The 22,532-nt window shown below is 40.0% G+C and overlaps 1 protein-coding gene across 6 annotated transcripts in view; it reads left to right on the top strand.

The window, feature by feature from the left end:
- The window catches only part of ASB5 (ankyrin repeat and SOCS box containing 5), a 41,230-nt gene extending 22,350 nt beyond the window's left edge, over nucleotides 1–18,880 (top strand). For 2 of the 6 annotated variants that reach the window (XM_056326433.1, XM_056326434.1), the window contains exons 4-9: nucleotides 11,418–11,497; nucleotides 12,615–12,722; nucleotides 14,152–14,302; nucleotides 14,439–14,573; nucleotides 16,643–16,834; nucleotides 18,275–18,880. In XM_056326433.1, the coding sequence (XP_056182408.1) occupies nucleotides 11,418–11,497; nucleotides 12,615–12,722; nucleotides 14,152–14,302; nucleotides 14,439–14,573; nucleotides 16,643–16,834; nucleotides 18,275–18,402 (794 nt within the window). In that variant the 3' untranslated portion in view covers nucleotides 18,403–18,880. Of the gene's footprint in view, nucleotides 1–2,529; nucleotides 2,812–7,967; nucleotides 8,184–11,417; nucleotides 11,498–12,614; nucleotides 12,723–14,151; nucleotides 14,303–14,438; nucleotides 14,574–16,642; nucleotides 16,835–18,274 lie in introns of those variants that run through there. The other 4 variants (XM_056326439.1, XM_056326437.1, XM_056326436.1 and 1 more) reach the window with 4 other exon arrangements.
- The last annotated feature ends 3,652 nt before the right edge of the window (nucleotides 18,881–22,532 follow it).

Raw genomic sequence — 22,532 nt, forward strand, 5'->3', positions numbered from 1 at the left:
TGGTTTTATTACCTAATGAAGTTGAGAGAGACTGATTTTTGGTTTGTAGCTAACGTAACCCAGTGCATGGATGGCTGACTTGAGGAAGATCACGTAGCGGTTCCAAATCAGAGGTGACGCTGAAATACCGAGTTCCTCAGTCTTACTCCATAGTTTTACCTGTGTGTTCATCCCCTCTTTATATCAACATCTCAAGTATATTTTTAGTACGTTTCCAGCTGATACCTGATGTTGGCCTAGCTTTCACTTTTTTAAAAAAACAACTTTTGCTTATGTACTGGTTTAGTAGGACTTTTAAATGGCTTTTGCCTGGAGCTTCAACATATGTACCTAGCAGAATTTAGTCAAAAGGTGCTTCTAGAGACCTGAATGGTATAAACTTTGCCTTCTTTAAAGCGTGAAAAAGGTAGTGCATATCTTCATACATTGCATTCTGATGTCCTCCAAAGTATTCAAAGTAACTTAATGAGTGGCAAGTGTCTGTGGAATAGAGATACTTCTAGTACCCTTGCCTTGAGGGTGGCGGATTTTGAGGGTGGTCTAACCCTATTGGTAGCTCATTGCTTCCTCTGCAGTTCTCTAGATGAAAGTGAGCAGGTGCTGCTGACTCCCCGGGGCCTGCCTCTGAAGCTGTGGCAGCTCTCTGTGGGTCTGCTGCTTTCGTTGCTCCTGCAAGTCACACCCCTCAGAAAAACAAGAGAGGATGGGGGCTGGAATATCTGTGGAAAGCAAGTTGTATGAACTACTTCCAGGTTTGTACCACTCCTCTAGAAGGACCCAGCTTCATTCTCAGCTGACCACCTCACCCACAAAACTCCTACAAAAACATGTAGGTCTTGTCTTCCCAGCCCACTGTCAATCCCTGCCCTGCAGTGCCAGATGCTTTCCTTGATCTTGATCCTCACCACCACCTCCTGGGATTCCATTCCAAAAGGAAGGGAAGTGTAAAACTGAGATGAGCCTCACAGCCATAGCAAGTGCAGAAATTGTCCTTGGTTATTGCTCACCTGGAGAATAGTACTGATATCTTGCTGATACAGACGCATGTATACACGTCCTTAGTAAGCTTTCCTGTTAATTAATAAATACCTTCCAGTATTTATTCACTTGAAGAAAACACTGCAATTTAAAAAGTAATTCTACTATTAAAGTGATATATTTAGAATGTGCCCTTTTATAATGAGCCCTTTTGCGAAAGCTCTGTGCAAGACCCACTTGCAGAGTCTGATTGCTGAAGTGCTTATTTCAGTCTGTGAGATATTCTGGTTCATTCACCTGAATAAAACCTGAAGAAAACAAGGGAAAGCAGCGAAACGTCTGGGAGAGTGCAGTTTTGTTCTCTCTGGGGAGAGTAGCGTTAGCCCACCTGCTCCTGTTCTGTCAAGAGTAGTGCCGTTCCAGCAGGGCAGTTCTCCTGTGCTGTAATTTCAAGGTGAAATTTGCAGCAGCTCCTCCTTCTTCCCCTCGCCCTACCTAACGCTAAGCTTGCCTCTGGTTTTTTCTTAAAGGAAAACAAGAGGGATATAGAAAATGTCATTAAATACCTGTGTATTATTTCAACATTTTAGGGATTAATTTTTCTCAGGTATCTGAAAGGAGGAGTATTAATGAAACCCAGAATTTAATTTCTGGGTTTAGTAATAGTAATATTAATTTCCTTTTAAAAACTCTACAAATGTTTTGGGTTTGTGTCAGTAGAAGAGGATAGCGAGGGAGTACTAGAAGGAAGTGACAGGAAGGTAAAGGTGGCATCTGAACATATTATTAGTACAGAGAAATCACTGTCCTCTTTATCCATGCTGGAATTTTATCATGGATTGCTTCTCCCTGCAGATTTCTGTTGTATAGTGTCAGCATGATACACAGTAACAAACAAAAAAAAATATTCTACCACTAGGTGGTCACCCTTGGTTTTGTTACTATTTTAAAAGAATATTGACTTGTGCTTTTCCTGACAAGACCACAGCCTTACTTTCATAATGGGATCAGATTCTCAAAATAACCAGTGAATTTTTATTTTGTTTGGTAGTCAAACCATGCTTTTAATTTTTTCAGGATGTAGTTTCTAGTTGACATCTGTAGGAACCTTGTCCCCTAATAAATAAAAAAAAAAACATATGAAAAAAACACCGAGCCACAAAAATGCAGAAGTGCTTCATAGTCTTATGGATTCTTCTGAAGTCCAAAATCTCTCTTAACTGCAAGTTATATATGAGTAAAGCCTGATGAAGTCATAATTATTGTTTCTATTATAAAAATAATTGCCTTTCTGACAAAACAGGTCTAGTTTTTCTGTTTTAGGTTGCTTGTTATTCAAACAACAAAGCATTGAATAGTTACGCTTTAAGAATCTGTTTCCTTTTTGGTTAAATGATTACAAATATCAACACCTTCTTTCCATTTAAATCATGTAAATAGTTAAGACTCATGCTGTAGCTAAGCTGATTCTGTCTCTGCTTTAAAAATAGAAAATGCTAGAGCAGTCCTTCCCTTCCCCCACTATGTACTCACTAGTCCAAGCTAGTAAATGTTACTGAATGGATTTCAGTGTTGTAGCCATTCTACAGTAAGTACAGCAAGATCCTTTGTGAAAAAGCGAAAGGAGGAAAAAAAGGTAGTAGAAATCCATTTGTGGACGTTCATCAGACCAGAGTACCTGCACCAATGACAGACAGGCTGTCCTCGAGAAACAAATAATGACAACAAACACTGCTGTTCAGAGAAGCCAGAATCTCCCCAAAAGACGCCTAGAAAGTATAGGGGAGTGTCCTGCGAAACGAAAAGCTAGCTGGGGTATTCTGACCAGCCAAGGTTGGTATAGCAGCCATTTCAGAAACTGTGTACTGAAATATGCTAAGCTGACCCAATTTGTGATGTTCTAGCTCTAAACTGCTTTTTGGGTGGTTTTCTTTTAGCTGTAATATAAATGCATGCTTATTTTAGTGGCACTTTCTTGTCTTGCATGGGTTAATACAAGGGTGTTAAAGCTATTTTTGTTCTTTCTGCACTCTTATCAGCTGATCTAAAATACCTTTTCTTGTTTATCTGCCCTATTTGTTTTATGCAAGTGTTTAAGGCTTGACTTACCCTGACTTTTGCTGTCCTGTCACATGGTAACTGGATACTGAAGGCTAATTGTTTACGACAGGGAACTGGGAAATGAAAGGAGGGGGAGGAGTAAGCTTTACGTATAACTTTAATATCAAAAGAAATTTATAGGTAGCTGAAATAGGAGGCAATGGAGGAACTACGGGTGATAGTTATTGTCCTGTACTGAAATACTTAAGACAAAATTACAATTTTAAGGGTTTGCATAGAGAAGTACTTAGGAGGTATTTAATTTGCTAGACACTGACGTTTTCAGCAATGAGGAACAAACTCTGTCATTAAGTGTTTAACAATGCTATTGTTTGTGCCGCATTTCCCTATTTTTTTTCATAATTCAAGTGTGTAAAAGGGTGCTTTGAGTAACTGCAAGAGTCTAATAGCAGTTTTTTCTGAGTGATCATAATTCCAATTAATATTGACCATATCATAAGGCTTAGAGTGAAACAAAAAAGAAAATAAGGAAATCAAACTTAAAATCAGTGATATTATGATACCAAATTAAAAACAAGGAAAGGAGGAGACAGGAAAGAGAGATCTGATATATTGTGCATAAAAATAATTCTAAATTTACTATGTAAAACGTAGCTATATGTTATAGGAATCAGAGTTATTCTTAAAATACCTTGCCTAATTTCCAGCACTGCCAGTTTTAGAATTAAGCAATACTCAAGAGTTTAAGCAACAATTACCATAGCTTCTGAAGTAACTGGGTGCAATGGTACTGTAAGGTTATATTTATTCAGCAGTTTTAATATGCAGTGTATGTTTTACCTTCACATTGTTCACTGTTTGGGCTAAGGTTTCCTGACCCATAGTAACATTTTCAGCTCGTGAGGTCAGTAGTTCCCAAAAAACCAAGACATGCTCCCTGAGACTGAAAAGATATTTTACAGAAGTGTATCAATGTTAGCAGTAACCACTCCTTGATACGGTTCAGAGTTAAGTTCTTTTGCTGTTCTTAGAAAGAAATAGCCATAGGCAGCCAAGTTTTGAAATTTTCAAAATCACAGCAAAATATGGAAAGTAAAATTTTCTGAAGAATCCATCTTCAACATGGTCCGGCTACTTACAGCCTCTTGGTGGTAGCCAGACAGGGTGTCTGTATTTATTGATGGACATCTTGAAGTACTGAGAGGTTCCTGTTGCAGCTGAAGCTTCTGGTTGTTGCAGTTCACCTGAATAACAGGTATATTTAATACCATCCGTGGAGGTGTCCAAACCTGACTTTGTTCCTCAGGCACCCTTGCAGAGCAAAGGAACTCACTCACACTGCAATGCCGTGTATCATTACATATGCAGAGCATAAAATGGACTAAAAGTGATGCAGGGGTGGAATATGTCATGATAAGATTTGGCACAAGGGTGAAAGGGTAGAGTCAGGCTATAGGAAAAGGTCTTCAGCCTGCTGGCTTGAGGGTCCACGACCAGGGTATTTTACCAAAATCTCCTGGATGTGGCAAAAATCAGCACACAAGGCCCAGCTGCGCTGCCCAGCTGGGTGCTGCTTTTGAGGCCACACACTGCATTCGCTGCCTGGCAGGCTGGGAAAATACGGAGAATTCTGAGCACATCTTGGGGGAAATTGCTTGCAGTCTGGATTACGGCCAAAAGTGCACTTGAGGAGCAAAATTATTCCAGGCAAAATTCCTTCAGAGTCCGAACTCAGCTCAGAATGTCCATATGCCTTTTCTGTCACCTTCTGGTAAGGTGAGGTCTGTTGAAAAGGCCACTGAAAAACCCTTACTTTGTTTTAGTGACTTGTCCGAGGAAATGACAACAGCCAAAGAGTGCTACCAGCTGCTCTGCGTACTCAAATCAAATCTGACGGGGGTCTAACAGATTAATGAATTTACAGTTGACATGATTTTACACCTTGGCGCTCTGGCCATGGCACACAGATCTTGCAAGCTCCTTGGAGCTAGAAAAGCATCCAGCCGGTTGCTTATCCTTTGAGAAGATGGAAAAAACAAACTGTACGTGAGCAACAGGCAGGGGAGTTGTGACTCTGCTTTCATGTGATGGGAGAAGGGGCCTGACACGCTTCTTCCAGCATGTGCAAGGCTCGGCACAGAGCCAGCAGCAGCAACTGCTGCGGCCGCTGCCATCGTCATTAGCAATGCCTTCACGCAGCGTGACGTGGCTTCTCTTGGGAACCAAGCGAGCTATGCTTGGATGTTGCTGTTGTGGGATTTTTAGGGTTTTTAATACATTTTAGTGGCTCATGTTTCTGTGTAAAAAGTTTGCAACAATAAATTGCAACGCCAAAGTACTCAAAATTTAGGACTTCTTGCAATATTGTTGCCTGTGCCACGCTGACTTGGCCCTCCAGTGTATTACAACCCCCTATTTGACAGCACAGTCACACGCAGTGCTTTTCCACAAAGCCCCTGCTTCCTTTGATGTGCAAGATGGATGATGTTCTGCGAATGTGTTAGGCTTATACTTAGAAAAAAATCCACCCTCTGTTTTTCTGTATGTTGCAATGGTTAGAAGACATGTAGTGTATTGTAGGAAAAAAAAGAGTTAACGTTAACTGTCCCTAAAAGCAGATTCTGTTCTTGTTTTTTGCTGTGGCACCTGTGTGTTTTAAGACCAGTCACCTAACCTAAAAGCTTCTTGACTGATCATAGTTATTATTATCTAAGGCTGAAATTTCAGAAGCTCAAAGCTCTCATAACCATAATTAAACTATGCTTTCAGTGCACACCCTAATGCTCACGTACTCTGGATAAAATAAGCTATTAGATTGGGTTTACAATTTAGGCATTAAAAATTTCTGTCTTGTGGTTCCTTAGTTATAAAGTAGTATGAATGGATGATGTTATGAGGATAGATTCAGCAAGGGTTTTGAAGTATTCTTTTTTTTGGGGGGAAACACCATGAAAAAGGCAATATAACATTAATAATTACGGTCAGTTTATAGTTTGGTTAGCATGTCTTAAAAAATGAGAGATCTTGCTAGATACGGAGACAGACAACAATTTGAATGCTAACACATTCACTGAATTACAACAGTGCAATGGCAAAACTGATGTGTAGTGATGTAATGTTGGTGCATCGTAAACAGAGCTGTGTGGGAAGGTGGGTTTGTTTTGATGGTTTTCAAGAATAGGAAATTGTGGGCATTTGCATGAAATGAAATGAAATCCCCAAATTTTGGAAGTCTACCAATAGAAATAATATTGGTTTGAACGAATCAAGGTTTTGTTATTTTTCATGCATTTGTTTATATATTTATGTGTACATATTGTTACATAATTTTCAGTCAAATGAAACGAAAGATTATTTGAAATATGAAAATGAAATATTTAAATGCCACTTGAACTACGTCTTCCCTCTCAGGCATATTTTAATAATCTCTAGCCTAAATTCTGATTATTTTGGAGCTCCTCGGTAGAATTTCATTTGTTAAAAGGAAGTGGCTTCTATTTTTCTGGTCATATCTAATCAGAGTAGTGAAGCACCCCAGATGCATTTCTTAACTTTTAAATCCTTGACTTGAGATTTTTTTCAATAGTTTTTATCATCAAGTATCAATTAAGTAGTTGACACACTTCTTTATCCTGCAAGGGCTTAAGACAGATGGGTAATTTTATAGTGCCACCGTAAAAATCTGTTAGAACTTAATTACATATACAAAATACCAGCCACTTTTAACAACTGAAGTCAAGCGAGTCCATTGATCTTGGAACTATACTGTTACAGAGTTTTTCTGTTATAATTATTGATTGATTCTTCAGTTGTCACAAACTGAAATGCTCAATACATCTTCGGGAATAAAAGGTAACAGTGATGAGCTTCATACATAGCATTTGTTGGTTTGGCAGAAATAAATATTAGCTACAGCACTTTCCAAATGACCTGTGTTTCTCCTCTCCCACTAATGAACTGTGGCGGCTTCTACTTCCAGTTCTTCTTTGATGCTGCTGCTTCCTCTGAGCACTGGGACACCACCTGTTTACTCTTCGAGCAGTATTTTTCTAAAGTGCTAAGCCTTGGCATAAATCTTCTCCTGGTGAAGTCAGTGAGAAGACTTCCATTCATTTCCACTCCTCCTTGTTTTGAAAATCCTTTTTTTTTAAAATTATTTTTGGTTGGGTGGTGGTGGTGGTGGGGTCTTTGTTTTTGTTTTTGGTTGTGGTGTTTTTGGGGGGTTTTTTTGAAGACAACACAACTTTTTAGAAATAAAAAGAAAGGGATGGGATGTCTGGAGTTAATGACTTATGAAAATATTTTTACTTAGTATTTCACTACTATGATCATCACTGCAGGAATGACTTACAGGTAATTGCAGGTAGATGTAAAAGAGTGTAGTCTGTAGGAAAACATGAAGAAAAGAACACTGATGACTTAGGGATCAAAGTCAGAATTGCAAATCCCCAGTTTGGGGGATTTTCACTGCTGAGAGTAGTTGTCAAAACCCCTGTTTTACAGCCAAAGAATTGTTTAGAAGGCAATTGAGGCAGTCAAATAGCATTTGAAACATTTCAGGGTATCTGTGCTTATTTTTTTTTTTCTAAGTATATTATAAATAAGTAGTAAAACAACACAGGAGCATTTGGCAGTGCTTCCCTTACAAATCTATATACTAATACTGGGTTTTGAAGGTACAAAACTATGTGTCTTGTTGCATGAGGTTAAGTAAGGGAGAGTTTGTCCTGCAGTTCTTATTCAGCTTGTGGTTCTCCTGATTTCACTGAGGTCCTCTTGAGTTGAAATTCCAGTTAATCTGTCTTGGAAAGCAAATGCACAGATACTGGCACTTTGAAAAATTGTTCTGTTAAAAAAAAAAACATGTGAAAAATGAACAAGAAGGGCCACAGTCCTTTATCATAAGAACCTGGCAGCTTGTATATGTTCGTATCTTCAAAGCTGTGTTTGCTGAAGGGTGAAAGTTCATATTACAGTGAGCTGCTGATCTCCTTCCAAACATAGCTCGAGTGCATTAAGAACAGGTCCGACTAGCATAAACAGATATTTTTTGTAAATTTTTTTTTTATTTTCCAGATTGAAAGAAATGAGTAGGATTTGTAATTGCAATTGGCTGGAAGTGCCATGGGGAGATGGAGATTTAGGTATTGTATGATACTTTGTAATTATTTTTTTTTTTAATTTTGCCTGTTAATGCAGTGAATATATTTATTCTTTCACGTTAGTTTTTACACAGCAATGCAGGCTGCCCTTCCTGGTAAACCATACACTAGAGATCTTGGAACTAATGTGGCTTCTAAATATAGTTAGAGATACTTTGTATTCAGCATCTGTCAGAGGCGACATCGGTAGGGAATTATTGCATTAACAGTTTTGGAATAGACTATGTTTGCTAATACTGCTGTTACAGGCAACAATTAATGAAAAAAATGTCCTCGTTTATATGCTTGTTAATGCTTTCCAAGTGAGAGGCATAGCAAGTTTGTAGATTAGCAACAATCTAGACAATTTATTTTAAGACACCCTTGATGTTTAGTTATGGTACATATTTGTTTTGAATATATTCTTGTCCCTGTGGTATTTAATGATGAATTACGATGTTTACTGATAAATCGGTTGGAATGTGGAGGGGGTTTTCCAAACTTTGTTTGCATAAAATATTTCTGCAGCATTTTGCTTATAGATTTTATTTCTAGTAGAAAATGATACAAGCGTTTTGTATTTAATGGGTTTAGCAGAAACAGCTAGCTGCTGGATGCCTTTACATGAAGACAGGGAGATAAGGTGTGCCTAGGTGCAAAACAGAGCTCACGGTGGTATATGGCATCATATGATTCTCAAATGTCACTGGAGTAATGACATTAACATTCTTCTGAGCAATCTAACAGGGAAGGAGGTGAAGGAAAGAAAGGTGGGGAAAAAATGTTGCTTTGCACCTGCATCTTTGTCTTGTTTAGAGACACAGCTACAAAAATGTCCAAAGTGTGAATGTATTTAACAGGCACAAAAACTTTATGACACAATTTTATTAGATGTTTTTCTATGTAATAGTTGGGGGTTTTTCCCCTCTTAATTTAGGAGTAGGGTAAACTGTCGAGAGAGAAGTTCTCATCCGTAGAGACAGGGGAACAAAATTTCAAAAGTAGCTACTAAATGCAGCTTTTAATTATTTTTGAAGAATCCTTTGCAGCTGCCAGCAGGAGAACTTAACCTATCTAACTCGTTTGAATTAAACGACTCACATGCTTGTTCAGACTACTACCGAAGAAGGAAAACATTGAGCAAAATTCTCATAGTAATTGCACACATCCAACCTACAATAGGATAAATATACCTGAGCTTACTGGGAAGACAGAAAAAATTATGTTTTATCAAAATCAGGTCACTTTAAGATTTCTGAGCTCAGATTTTGTAGTATAATACCTCTTAAAATCCCAGTCGCTTTGTGTGTGGCTTTCTTTTAGCTGTAATTGTAATTCTTTTAGCTGACGAGCAATAAGAATTGTGAAGTATTACATTTAATAAACCTCAAGTATAAATTATAGGGAATGATGTGTGTGCACGTACATAAATGTGCACATACAGATGATCAGAGCTTAGTGCAAATAGTTCTGAAAGAGTTTTGGAAGCCGAGTTTTGCTTATGGTTCATCTGCTCCCACAGATGAAAGAGTACAAGTTGCTTCACAGGTACTGCATACCCTGACATAATAGAAATCTCCATGCATTTTTAAGATCAGGTTTACAAATCTTTAATCTCCTGTATTTTTTAACTTCTGCGATCAGTTTTATGTAGTCTCATGATAATTTAAATACTCAGATGTGCTTTTGTTTTGCTGGGTTTGATCTCAATAGCATCCAGTAGTACTGAGTCCCATAGTGGAGTTAGATGTTCTGTGAGAAGATGCAGTCTTACATCTGAGTAAGTTTCATTCACTAATACCTCAAGGAAAATGGAGGGTTTGCCTCAATTTCTGTATGTGCACTATTTCATGTTTTTAACTATGGCCCGATTTCTCTTCAGGCTGAGCAGTCTTCATCTTTTTGGTCACTCTTTGTGTGATTGCAGGGTGGTGGTAATTGTAACTCAAAGTGTACTTTCAGAAACAGGCTAGTGGATGGAAAAGGGCTCCAATATGAAGCAGAAACGGTCTCTTTCTACTGAGTAGTTTCCTTAGAGCTTAGACTGATGGTTGCCAGTGACTGTGCAATAGCTTTTCCCTTCACAATTCACCGCTTTGTCTCTCAGACGCGGGACCTGGCGTTGCAGGCAGTCCTAGTCCATTGCAACCCACAGTGTCAGACGCGGGAGGTTCATCTGATTGATACTGAGTGATCGTACTCGGCTAATTCTCTTCGCATTTTTTCAGGGATTTTGGGGGCCTTGCTAGAACTCACGAGTGATTGTGTTAGCATTGTACAGTTCCACTGATATTCCTCTTACAGGAATAAATACTGGTAATTCATAATATCTTTTGACGCTAGTTCTTCCTTGCGCAGTCTCTCAAAACTTGATTTGCAAGAGTCATACAACGGGCTTCGGCCGTGCCTGCAGCCCCGTCTGGCGAGAAGGGATCTGATCAAATCAAAAAGGGATCAAAGACTGTCCGTGGCCAGCCTTCCAGAGGGAAGGGCAGGCTCCTCCGCGAGAGCCACAGGGTGACGCTGGGGCCTGGCCGGGGGTTAGGGCAGGAGGGGAAGGCAGGGCGGTTGTTGGGTTTCTTTCCTCCCCTTTCTTTTTTTGGGGTGATAAATAAATGAAAGTAAATGCCAAACCTTTAGCCCTAAGAGCCTAGTAGAATGGGAAGTTAGATTTAATACCGTATTTCTATGATAGCTACCTTTTTTAGTGTAATTCTCACTGTATTTCTCTCCTTGCAGTTTGTAGTAGCTTATCATACATAAGGATTTCCATATTGATCTTCACATACATCAGCTTTTTAAGGACTTTTTCGGGCAGGTTTATGTCTGGTTTAAGTTCAAATATCATTTTCCTTAAGAAGAATATAAATTTCTATATGCCAACTGTAAAAATAAATGGGGTTTGTGTTTTGTTGGGTTTTTTTTAATGAACAATGCAAGAATAGAAGTGGGAAATATGGTAATTGATGAATTTATTAAAGCAGATTACTGAAATCAATATATCGGTATTTTGTTCTCTGTATCACATAATAATTGATTAGTGATGTTTACAGTTAATAATAAAACGGGTTTTATTTTCTAGAAACTGATCATTTGATATACAGTCTCTAAAGAGAAAAAAATTGATTTCATGGCACAGTTGACTTCATTCTGTATGTTGTATTTCTGTTTCATTCTATGCATTCCAAAACCCTGCTAATTCTTATGGTTTACTCAATAAATGTTGTTATTATATAGGTTCTTGGGCAGATCGCTCACCTCTGCATGAGGCAGCCAGTCAAGGACGTCTTCTTTCTCTAAAGACTTTATTGTCACAGGTGAAGGCTGTATTCTTAAAATTGCTTTCATTTTTTACCTAATTTCATTTCTCAGCACAGATTATTAATGCAGATTTAGTATGTTTTGCTTTGCTTTTTTCAGAATTTTTCAGAGCAATACACATTTAGGAATTTTTTATATGTTAAGATTTAAGTTTAAGTATTAACTTAATTTATTAAGTATTTCCTCTGTATGTTTTTAAAACTCCCCCCCGCCTAGTGTTTTTTTTCCAAAGCTGTATCTAAATATGTATCAGTCTTCCACTCTTGCATGGTGTAAGTTAATGAGTTAATGTAGTTCCACTGCTTTAAGCCGTCAGGTAAATAGAGCTAGTCAGGAAGATACTTGTTGAGGGAAGATTCCCTGAAGGATTCTGGGGTTTGCATATTGATTTAAAACAATAATAATTTGTTAATAACAAAGGGAGAGACTGTAAACTGCTAAATTTTAAAATCACAGTATTGTCATATTAGCTACTACAATACTGAAAAATTATGTTATAGAATACATTTGATGAAAGCCAGTAGATGCAATTATTCATTCTTAAGAATCAAGCAACATCTACTGCAGAAAATTTCAAGGGCTTGGTGATTTTCTCAATCCAAGAAGTGCATTCCTTGCTAAAATTCATGGCTTTAGATATTTCAGACCTTAAGTCAGAGACACATAGAATCACAGGACAGTATAGACTCAGGACCTTGTTGAGTTTTAAAGAGCACCAAGAGTGGAGATGCACCAACCTCCCTCTTCCTGGGTTTCATTGTCCCCACAGTGAATTTTTTTTCCCTATAACTAATGGGAATTCACTATTTTCCAACTTATGTCTGTTACCTATTGTCTTATTGCTGTGCATCTCAGCAGTCTGTTTCCATCTTCTTTTTACCCTCTATATCATATTGCTATTTCTGATTTTACGTAAAGAATGGACAACTTACTTCTATTCTGTTAGATACATTGATAGATTATTCTTTTTATGCTCACTGAAGATTTATTTATTGCAAGCAGAGTTTTAAGCCTGTTCAGAGTATTGTAAACTATTAATTTGACCAGTAGCGTGAGGAAACAACTGTTAACAGCTTTTCTATGACCTTTACATGTCATTCATGTCTTGTTTAGGGGTACAATGTAGACACACTAACAATTGACCAAGTAACTCCACTTCATGAAGCCTGCCTGGGAGATCACGTAGGATGTGCAAGAATCCTTCTTGAAGCAGGAGCAAATGTAAGGGCTGGGTTTCTGTGTTATATATGGAGTCCAGTGCTAGCCTTGGTTTGACTGAGGAGGATATGTTCCTTGATTTTTTTATTTTTATTTTTATTGGTATTTTTCTCTACTCACCCTATGGGTTGTGTTGATCTCCTTTAATTACAATAAGCTGCCATCTGAAAGCTATCAAAGGAAAAGTGATGGTCAGACACTGAGACAGAGTAATGAATCGGAGAGAATGTTAGCAGCGTGTCACCAGCCTTCTCTGAATTTCATTACGTTATTTCTCTTCCAAAGTATGGAATGTGTTCCTCTACTGGTTTCCTCTTGCTTTGAGTGCTTGCAGGAGACTGTTCTTTTAATCTCCAGAATGTCTTTTTTAAACACTACACCTGTGTGCTCTTAAGATTCTTTGGTCTGACTACAAAAAAGCACCGGCTCTTTTCTGTATTCCTGACATAGCCTATCTGTTGTCCCAAAACAAAAACGTGACTTTACAGACCACTTTCACTACAATCTCTGCTGACATCAGAGTTCAAATGCGTAGCTGCCCAGATCTCTGATCTTTGTGATGGAAATATTTATTGTCCTTACAATTCAGTTTTGAGAATCATGTAGGAAATGTCTTTGTTATTACAGAAAAAGGAAAAATACATAGATGTTTCCAAAACCAATTTCTCTCCACTTCAGCTAGCAGGAGGATTCTAAAGATACAAACTGACAGATACTATAGACAAAACTATAAGAACAAATTTCATTTTCCTTATCTGAATTTTGTAAGTACTTTTAATTGAGTGGGTTTGGGGGTGCATGGAAAAGGCCAGAGTCCTGGAATGAGCCCTCTTAATCCCTGTGCTCCTTCCTTTAGTATTATTAGCCCTCACAAATTTGCCTGTTTTCTCTCCACATTCTTTCATCTTGGGAATATTCAGTTCACCAGTGAGGTGGTGAAGCTGGAATTAAAACAGCCAGCCTGTACCGTTAGCTTTGCCTCCGTTCTGTCAAGTATCGCTCCAACCTGGGGATTAAAACCACAGAAGAAAATGGCAAATAATTCTGACACTTAATACGCAGTTTGCATCCTTGGCAGAGCTGTGCCGAGAAGGTCCCCGTTACCCCATTACTACACAGAGCGTAGATTTTCTGTATCAATGAAACAAGCTAAGCGCAATGATTTTTGAAAATTATATCCTGCTCAGTTGTTGGTGTGTGCTCTTTAGCATTCCGGGTGTATTTTGGTTTATCCAACATAGTTTAACAAGAATAACATAAAACTAGTTTTAACTGAGGGGTGTGGTGAGAGGAAGACAGTAGCACAGGGACTGATCAGTTAAGCTACATGATTCTAACCAGTAAATTTTTTTTGTATTTTAATGGACTTTCTAACTATATCATGTTTTCAAAAATTACCTTTCTGTTCTTAAATAGATTTTATATATTTTAGGTGAATGCTACAACAATTGATGGAGTGACACCTTTATTTAATGCATGCTCGAGAGGCAGTGCAGCGTGCGCCGAGCTCCTGTTGGAGTATGGTGCCAAAGCTCAGTGGGAGTCCTGCCTTCCCTCACCAACTCATGAAGCAGCCAGCAGAGGTAGGAAAACTACCTGTTGAACAAGCACGCAGCAGTTGACAAATCTCTCAATAATAGTATTAAGAACTGTGTCTGGTTTTGTCTGTAAGACAGCTTACTGAAGCCGAGCAAACCCTGCCATGCTTTGTACCGACAGGTCACAGTGAATGTCTGGAGGTACTGATATCCTGGGGCATAGATGTGGATCAAGACCTTCCTCATTTAGGAACACCCCTGTACGTAGCCTGTGTTTCACAGCAGATCCATTGTATTCGAAAGCTTCTTTACGCAGGTATGTCGTGATTTAAATAAAAATATTACTAGTTTGTAAAATAAGCATACCTTATTATTGAGCTGTGCTCAGTCAATGAAACTGGAACCCTTGCTTGCAGGGCTTCGGAGTTCATTCTGCGATGCGTGCTTTCTTATAATAACTTACTAGGTCTTTCATTTTTTTGTGGTGTAGCAAGCATGTGAGGGAAAAAGAAAGCAAAACCAGTAAGAATGGATGCTCAAAATGTTTAGCACCTCCTACAGCTTCATAGATGTTCGTTTTTGGTAGGAAAAATAAAGGTAAAAAGTGAGCTTTGAGAAAGGAATTTTATATAGTAAACACTGAGCTTTCAACAGAGCTTTTTTAGCAATGTAGTCCCACCCTTTTTCATTCTTCAGCATGTTCTGATTGATCTTTTTACAAGATGCAGAGGCTGAGTTGCAGAGAGAATAGGTAAGGTAAAAGGCATTTGATCGTAAATTTCACGTTATTTTAATTAATCAATGGGAAGGAGATGTTGGAGGCTCGCTCTGTTTCAGCACAAATCCAGGGACACAACTGGAATAGCTGAAGCATCATTTGCTGTGTGTCAGGTAATGACATACAGGGCTTTTGTGTCCTGCAGCACAGCGAATGAAAATGCATATATGAATAATTACAGGCTTGCCATCACTGCACTGGAATTGTTTTTCCAGTTAATTGCAGGTTATTTAGAACTTAAGCAAGCAGTTAAATTGTTTCTCATTAAGTCAGTCTCCTTGTACGATTAACTATCCTATGTCATGATTTTGATTTTTAAGAACCACAGAACTATAATTAGCATATTCTGGGATTCAAATAGTGCCATACATTAAAAACAGTAACACAAGGTCATATTCTACATGTGTTGGTGCCCTGAAGTAGAAAAGGGTATGTAAATTGAGAATATAACTAACTGCTTATGGCAATCTGATTTTTTTCATATTTGATCAGTTTATGAGAATGTATTAGAAGCTGAAAAGCAAATAGAGAATGAAATAGGCAAGGGAATGGTACTGTGTATTTTCAGATTGTTAATACTGAGACCAGTGAGTTATTCAGGCTGCAAATTAGGATAGGCCTGTGATATTATTAAATTATTTTACTCAAATGATAATTAAAAAGGCAAGAATTGTTGATTCAGGGAGAAACGTTGGTACAGAAGCCAATTCTTGGTCTCACAAGCTCAGTAAATCTCTCTTATGAAGTCTTAGTTTTTCTTCTGCTAGAATAGTCCAGAAAACTGTTGGGGCAAACCCAGTTTTAGGGGGACTAACAGCTTGCTCGTGAGAAACATTCTTCCATACTAGCTAGTTTTATTTAACTCTTGGTTGGATGATTTTTTCTTGAATATGAATGCATTATTGCAGATTAATTTAGTCCATTTTAATTTAAAATAAATTAGCAATTCCTTATTAATACAGAAGTGTAATAATTAGAATTCTGTGGATTGGGAGATTTAATGCTTTGAGTTTTTTCTTACTAGCTTTCATGACTGTGTATCCCACCTTAATTAAAACTAAGTCCTTTATAGAAAAATCTTTGATAAAGCTTGGATGGGATGGGAGTCTATTTCAAATCCTTTGCCAGCTTCAACACATGAAAAACTACAAAGCATCTGGGTTAGATTCCTTCCTGAATTGGTGTACTTCCAAAAATATAAATAGTAAACTTCAGCTTATTCCTTTTAAAGACTTAAATAAGGAAAGTATATTTTTTATGCAGTGCAAATTTTCTTCAACATGTACAGAATGTACTTTCTCATAATTAGGGCAACAATGATGCTCACATGACCTAATTGGATTTTTCTTTTCCTTCTTTTTGAAAGTATTTTCCTTTAAAATCTAGTTGTACTTTGGTAATAAAACCTAGGATAAGTGTATGGGCTCAAAAAAACCCTGTGATATGAGTAGCTATAGTGCAATGCAATAAAATCAATAAAGTGGCCAAATTCACTGTAGCATTCTAGGACAGTGGGGTTTTTTTGTTTGTTTTGTAACATCATCTTTACTCAATGACGATGTTAATTAATCTCTTCTTATGTCTCTCTGTGTGCATCTACCCACCAGGTGCCAATGTGCAGAAAGGAAAGCATTTGGAAACTCCACTCCATGCTGCTGCCCAGCATTCTAGTACAGAGATCGTAAACCTACTCCTTGAATTTGGGGCAGACATAAATGCCAAAAATACAGATTTTGAGAGGCCTGTTGATTTAGCTGCTCCAAGCAGTTTAGTGGAGAGACTGCTCCTCCTCCATGAAGGTGAGATGCAAATACATCTGTGTTTTTGCAACAATAACCTGTATTCTTTAAAAAAAATCCCACAACGAATCACCCCACCCCACCCAAAAAGAAAGCCTTAACAGCCCAAGCAACCCATTTTACACAAGCTAACTTTATGCTTTATGAAATTAATATATTAACATTCAGGTAAATTCCTTTTAACTATAAAAATACCCAGTAATACTTAGTCTCAGGCCAGAGGCTTTTGACCAAGCAGCACCAGAATTTATACAAGCTGAAAAGGTAACATCACATCTTTACTGGGTAATTACACAATTAGACATTAAAGCTACATTTTTATTGGCTCTTACGCACCTTGTTAAAAAGAAATGGAGTTTTTAAATTGCAGTTTAAAATTTATTTAGTTTGGGCCAGCTGTCCCAATATTTTTTAAAACATATTTTTAAGTGCATATAAAGCACTTTATTTTGATTGTTGGCAAAAAGCGTAGCAAGTTTCACTTTCTAAGTTTTCTTTACTGAATTCTAAGTACCTGAGAAGTAGGAGTCAACACTTCAGACTCTGAAAGGTTTGTTGTCTTAGAGAAAGAGAGAGAACATCCCAAAGGGAACTGGATTTGTTCCGACTGATCCATGTACAGCATAAAAATAAGCCACAAGACAAAGGTGGGAAGTAAGCAGAGAAACTGCTGCACTAACTGTGGGCATCTGTCTTTAGAGGTGAACTGACAAGTAGCACTGATTAATGTTTTTCTCCGGAAGACATCTCTGTAGTCTGAATGCTGTTAAAAAAAACCCCTCTAAAACCAATTGTTTATCACAAAATACCAAGGCTAGTAGGATTTTTAAAATCGACAGCAAAGATGTACAAGATACAATTTAATTGGCACGGGACACGTATGGTTTCACTGCCCAGAGAAACACAGCCATGTGTTCGTTTTGAGGGAGGCAGCGGGCATAGAGGGACAAAGGCAGTATCATGAGCTAGTAGGACTACTAAACCTAGTCCAGGACCTTGGCGTATTTTGCCTGCTTATTCTTGTTGCAGAGATGCATTGATAGTGCACCTCGTAGTGCCGTAGCGTGCATTTCACCTGCCCTGTGAATTTAAAAAACAAACAAACAACTGACATTTTTTTTAAGTCATTGACATAAGATATTTTCTGGGAGTGAGTTTTTAATTTAAAAACACAAATTATTTGCTGTTCTGCTCTTGCTTTTTTGAGTATTACCCTGATTATTAATAAGGTTTCAGCAGCCCCAGTCTTTATCTTTGAGGGCAAAAAGGTAATGAAGGGAAAGGAAGGAAAGAAAAGGACAAATTTGCAAAATGTGAACTCCTCCCCCCCCCCCCCCCCCCCCCCGCCAGCCCGAAATCCTATTGTTGTGCAAGACTGTTGTAAAAAAAGTGCTGGCTTTTATAGTTGCATGATTAAACTCCTTTCTTTTTTGTTTGCAGCCACACCATCTTCTCTTTGTCAGCTCTGCCGACTATGTATTCGAAATTACATAGGAAGAGCTAGACTGCATCTTGTCCCACAACTCCAGTTGCCGACAATACTGAAGAATTTCTTGCAGTATAGATAACAGAGTAATTAACCTTTAGAAACTTGAATAACAAGTACTTTTTCATCTTTCTGTTTATTGTACGTTTTATCTAAAGAACTGCTGGGCGGAAAAAAAGCCTTTTGCGTATTACTTAAAAAAAAATAATATATCTTTGTCACTGGTGTTGGTATGTAATAGTAATTGGAAGCCATTCAGCAACTGGTACCAAGGTGCTAATAAGGCTGAATTGAATAAGTGTGCTGATACTCTGGGAAATGATTGTGTAGCTATAGCTTAACACTTACTATATAGCTTTAGTGCTGTTAATTTTAATTGTATTTATACTTTTAAAATCTGTTTGACATACAGAGCGTTTCTTCATTATTATTCATTATTATTTGTTGTTTGTCCATTTAGAGTCATTATTTTACGTGTTTTTGAATTTCTGTTGTTCGTGTACCTAAAAATACTTGGTGATAGGTGCACTACATACATTGATAAAAGTGAAACAAATAGATGTCAGTTTTTCTTCCTTTCCTTTAGGTGGACAATTCATTAAAGGCAGCGAGAAACTTCCTTTGTTCTTCCTCACGGCCTGTGCTGGGAATTGGAATTACGCTGCTGTGAATTTGATCATAATTTTTTTCAGCCATGCACAGATTGTAGAATCTCTGTTTATTAGTACAATTAGTAACTTTAAAAAATCCAGAGGAATATTCATCAAAAGCCTTAATGCTGAGATACTTTTGATCTCCTCTTGTAAACCACAGTTATCTGGGCTCTTATCTTTTTGTACCAATTCTGTAATCACAGCTAATGGGCATATTAAATAACTATTTGCCTCAGAGAAAGGCATATATTACTGTATAGTATCTGTGAGGTTTCTGAAGGCATATCGTGGAGATGTGGATACTGAATCTTCAACCTCAAGTCCAGAAGGGAGATGCAAGGCTCTGGAAATACATCAGTTCCCTATAGCAGCACAGGTATCACTCTGTAAAGGACATCATTTGTCTCGCTGTCTAGTTTATAAGCAATTGCCAAGCTCCAAAAATAGTGTTGCAGAATCCCAAAATGCTTTAGCAGGCATTTCTGTGATCAGGTTGAAATTTTATTGCTCAACTCTCTAGCCAGAGAAGGAATGCTGACACCCCCAAGAGATGTTAGAAAACCCAAAGGATTTCTGCCTTGCTCATGACTTTGCATTGTGACGATTGCCAGTCACGTCAAAAAAGGTGATCTGACTCTTCACCAGGATACGGTGTTCCCTCTCTCAGTCTTTTCATTTGGTCTTCTTTTGAGAACGGATTACTTCCTCAGGAACTGATACTCAGTTCCTGCAAACCAAAGCATGAGACACCTGAATGTTTACCCCTTTCCCTTGATGATTCACCATCTTCCATTCCTTTTCAGTGACTCTTCAGTATTTATGTTCCTACTGGAAAGGTGTTAGCTGAGGAACTTACTAGAGAGGAAGCTTTCACAAAGAAGAATGCTTACTCTGTTGCTAAAGTATATCCGCCTAATAAAAATGCCGCTCTCTGACATTTGCCCTTGTTAAAAATAATTTTAATTTGCTTCTGTTCGCTGCAAAAACAGTAGTGAGGGCCTCTTCAGGAGCCCCTGTAAAGGACAGTCAGATGCAAGTAAGAGAACTACTTAGGAGTCCATAATGTACGTACTCTGTAATGGAGCAAGCTGGGTGGTTTGGGTTTTCATCTAGAAATAAAACTAGTAATTTGTGGGTTTATGTACCATACTGTGGTGGTGTGCTCTCCCCTCCCCTTTCTGCTTAAGCAATAGCCACTGGTGATGGTCGTGGTGGCTGCATCTAGCTTAAGTTGGAGTTTGGGGAGACAGGTAACGCAGTAGTGAATGGCCATCAATCTTCTCAACGGCTGAAGGCTTGTTGAGCGTGTGCCGACTGAAATGCAGCTGGTGTGCAAATGTGACTATAAGTCAACTGTCTGACTCTATAAATAGCAACAGCCCAGGGCCGGTTGAGCTCTCCTGCACGGCAGCGGGCTGCACGCCAGGATCTCCCCTTGAGTAGGGACACCCCTCAAGGCTACTCCACGAGGCTGAGAGATCCCTTGCCACAACAGATTCTTGGTAAGTGATTAACAGCCCGCTAAACCTTGAAATCTTAGCGATGTGATACAAAGGACTGATTGCGCACATACAATGCTTTAGACGTAAACTGTTGACCAAGCCTGGGAGAAAGTCTGGATCCAGCCTCGCCTGAACTCCCCTCTGAGAAGGAGTTTAGAAGGCGAGGGTCTCACTTCTGAATGTCATGACTCGGTGGGGGGGTCTCCCTGATGGTTTTGTCTGACTCTGTGCTCTACGCAGTAAACAATCAAGTGTACCTTGCCACCGAATCTTGTTAAACCACTGTCGCATTTACTATCAAGCTTTGTTAAATCACTTTTATATCAATAAACATACTGCTGCTTCCCTCCTACGAGTGAAGTGCATAACTCATTCTGTGACCAATATCGTTACTGTGTAGTACTTCAAGAAACAAGGAAGTGCCAGGCCAACGGTGGCACCATCGAACTTCTCTATGTAGAATGAGATCATTTCGACCCTCACCCTCGGCTGTGTGCAGCGCTTTTCAGGTTTGACTGGGGGAAAGTGTCATATAAAAAAGGCGCTCTCATGTTCTATACAATGAAATTAGGTTTCAGCGCGCATGGCTGTTCTGCAAAACACCTGTTGGAAGCAAAATTAGATGATGGTAGGAGTTTTTCTGAGAGTCACATCATTGCAAAGTCATCTCATTGCAAAAGGGTGTGTCCGTGCTCTTGTGGCATTTGCAATGTCTGTTCCCACCGTTCGCACTGATCCTTGCCGTCATCCAAGGAGTGAGCAAGACCATCTAGAGAGCTTACAGGTATTCAGCGCTACTGTAATTCCACAGAATGGTAGACTAGCTGGGAGAGTAATCCCCAACTAGCCTGCAGTAATACTATGACTTCAATTGTGGCAACATGCAGCTCTCAACATAATCTTTAAGATTTTGCTACCAGTTAATTATATGAAAATAGAGCCCCTTTGGCGGGCTGAGCCAAGCTGGAGCGGGCATCGCTCCTGTTACCGTGTAACAGGAACAGACAAGGTAGGGCAGGGGTGTTGCTGCCCTGGCAGGACCCTGGGCTGAAACAGGCCTTTGGCACAGCAGACCATGCTAACGCCACATACCAAAACAAGGTAGTAACGACATACCTGACATTAGTCTTTGGTGAAGTTCTTTCCAAAAAACGATCCCTTGTTTAGGCGGAAATGGAAGGAAACGGGCTGGTTACAGCTCTCGTTACGTGGGGCCCTGCTGCAGGGGGGCTGTGGGGCTGTTGGCTTCTCCGTGGGACAGAAGCGTTAAACCGCGTATTGAAACGCGAGGGGCAGGATCTGGGCGAGGATCTGGGTGAGTGAGGGGCAGGATCTGGGTGAGTGAGGGGCAGGATCTGGGTGAGTGAGGGGCAGGATCTGGGTGAGGGCAGGATCTGGGTGAGTGAGGGGCAGGATCTGGGTGAGTGAGGGGCAGGATCTGGGTGAGGGCAGGATCTGGGTGAGTGAGGGGCAGGATCTGGGTGAGGGCAGGATCTGGGTGAGTGAGGGGCAGGATCTGGGTGAGGGCAGGATCTGGGTGAGTGAGGGGCAGGATCTGGGTGAGGGCAGGATCTGAAGCAGACGTCGAGCCCTGTCAGAGCCCTGTCCGGGGCTGCCGCAGCGCCCCGAGCCGCCGAGGGCCCTTCCCCGGCTGCAGTATCAGCGGTCACGCGGCCGCGGCTCAGCAGATCGCGAGGCGTTGTCGGGGGGCGGGGGGACGACGACCAACAAACGAACCCCAACCCAGCAGCGTGACACCCCAGTTCTGCCGGGGCACCCAGCCGAGCGGTCCCTGCGGGCCGGCTCCGGTGCGGCCCCCGGGCACACGTGGGTACCCCCCCACCGCCGGGCTGAACGGGGCCATGGCCGGCCCTGCGGCGCGGCCACAGCCGGGGGGCGGCCGGGGGCTGCGGACACCGTGCTCCACCGGGCGCAGCGCCTCGGCCGCTCCCCCCGCCCCGGCTGAGCGGGAGCCGCGCCCCCTGCGGCCGCCCCGGCCGGGCTGGCGGCGGGGCCCTGCGGCGGCCCGAGCGGCCGGCGGGCTGCGGGACCGCGCG

This window comes from Falco biarmicus, chromosome 1 (assembly GCF_023638135.1).
Source record: "Falco biarmicus isolate bFalBia1 chromosome 1, bFalBia1.pri, whole genome shotgun sequence".
Taxonomy (NCBI): domain Eukaryota; kingdom Metazoa; phylum Chordata; class Aves; order Falconiformes; family Falconidae; genus Falco; species Falco biarmicus.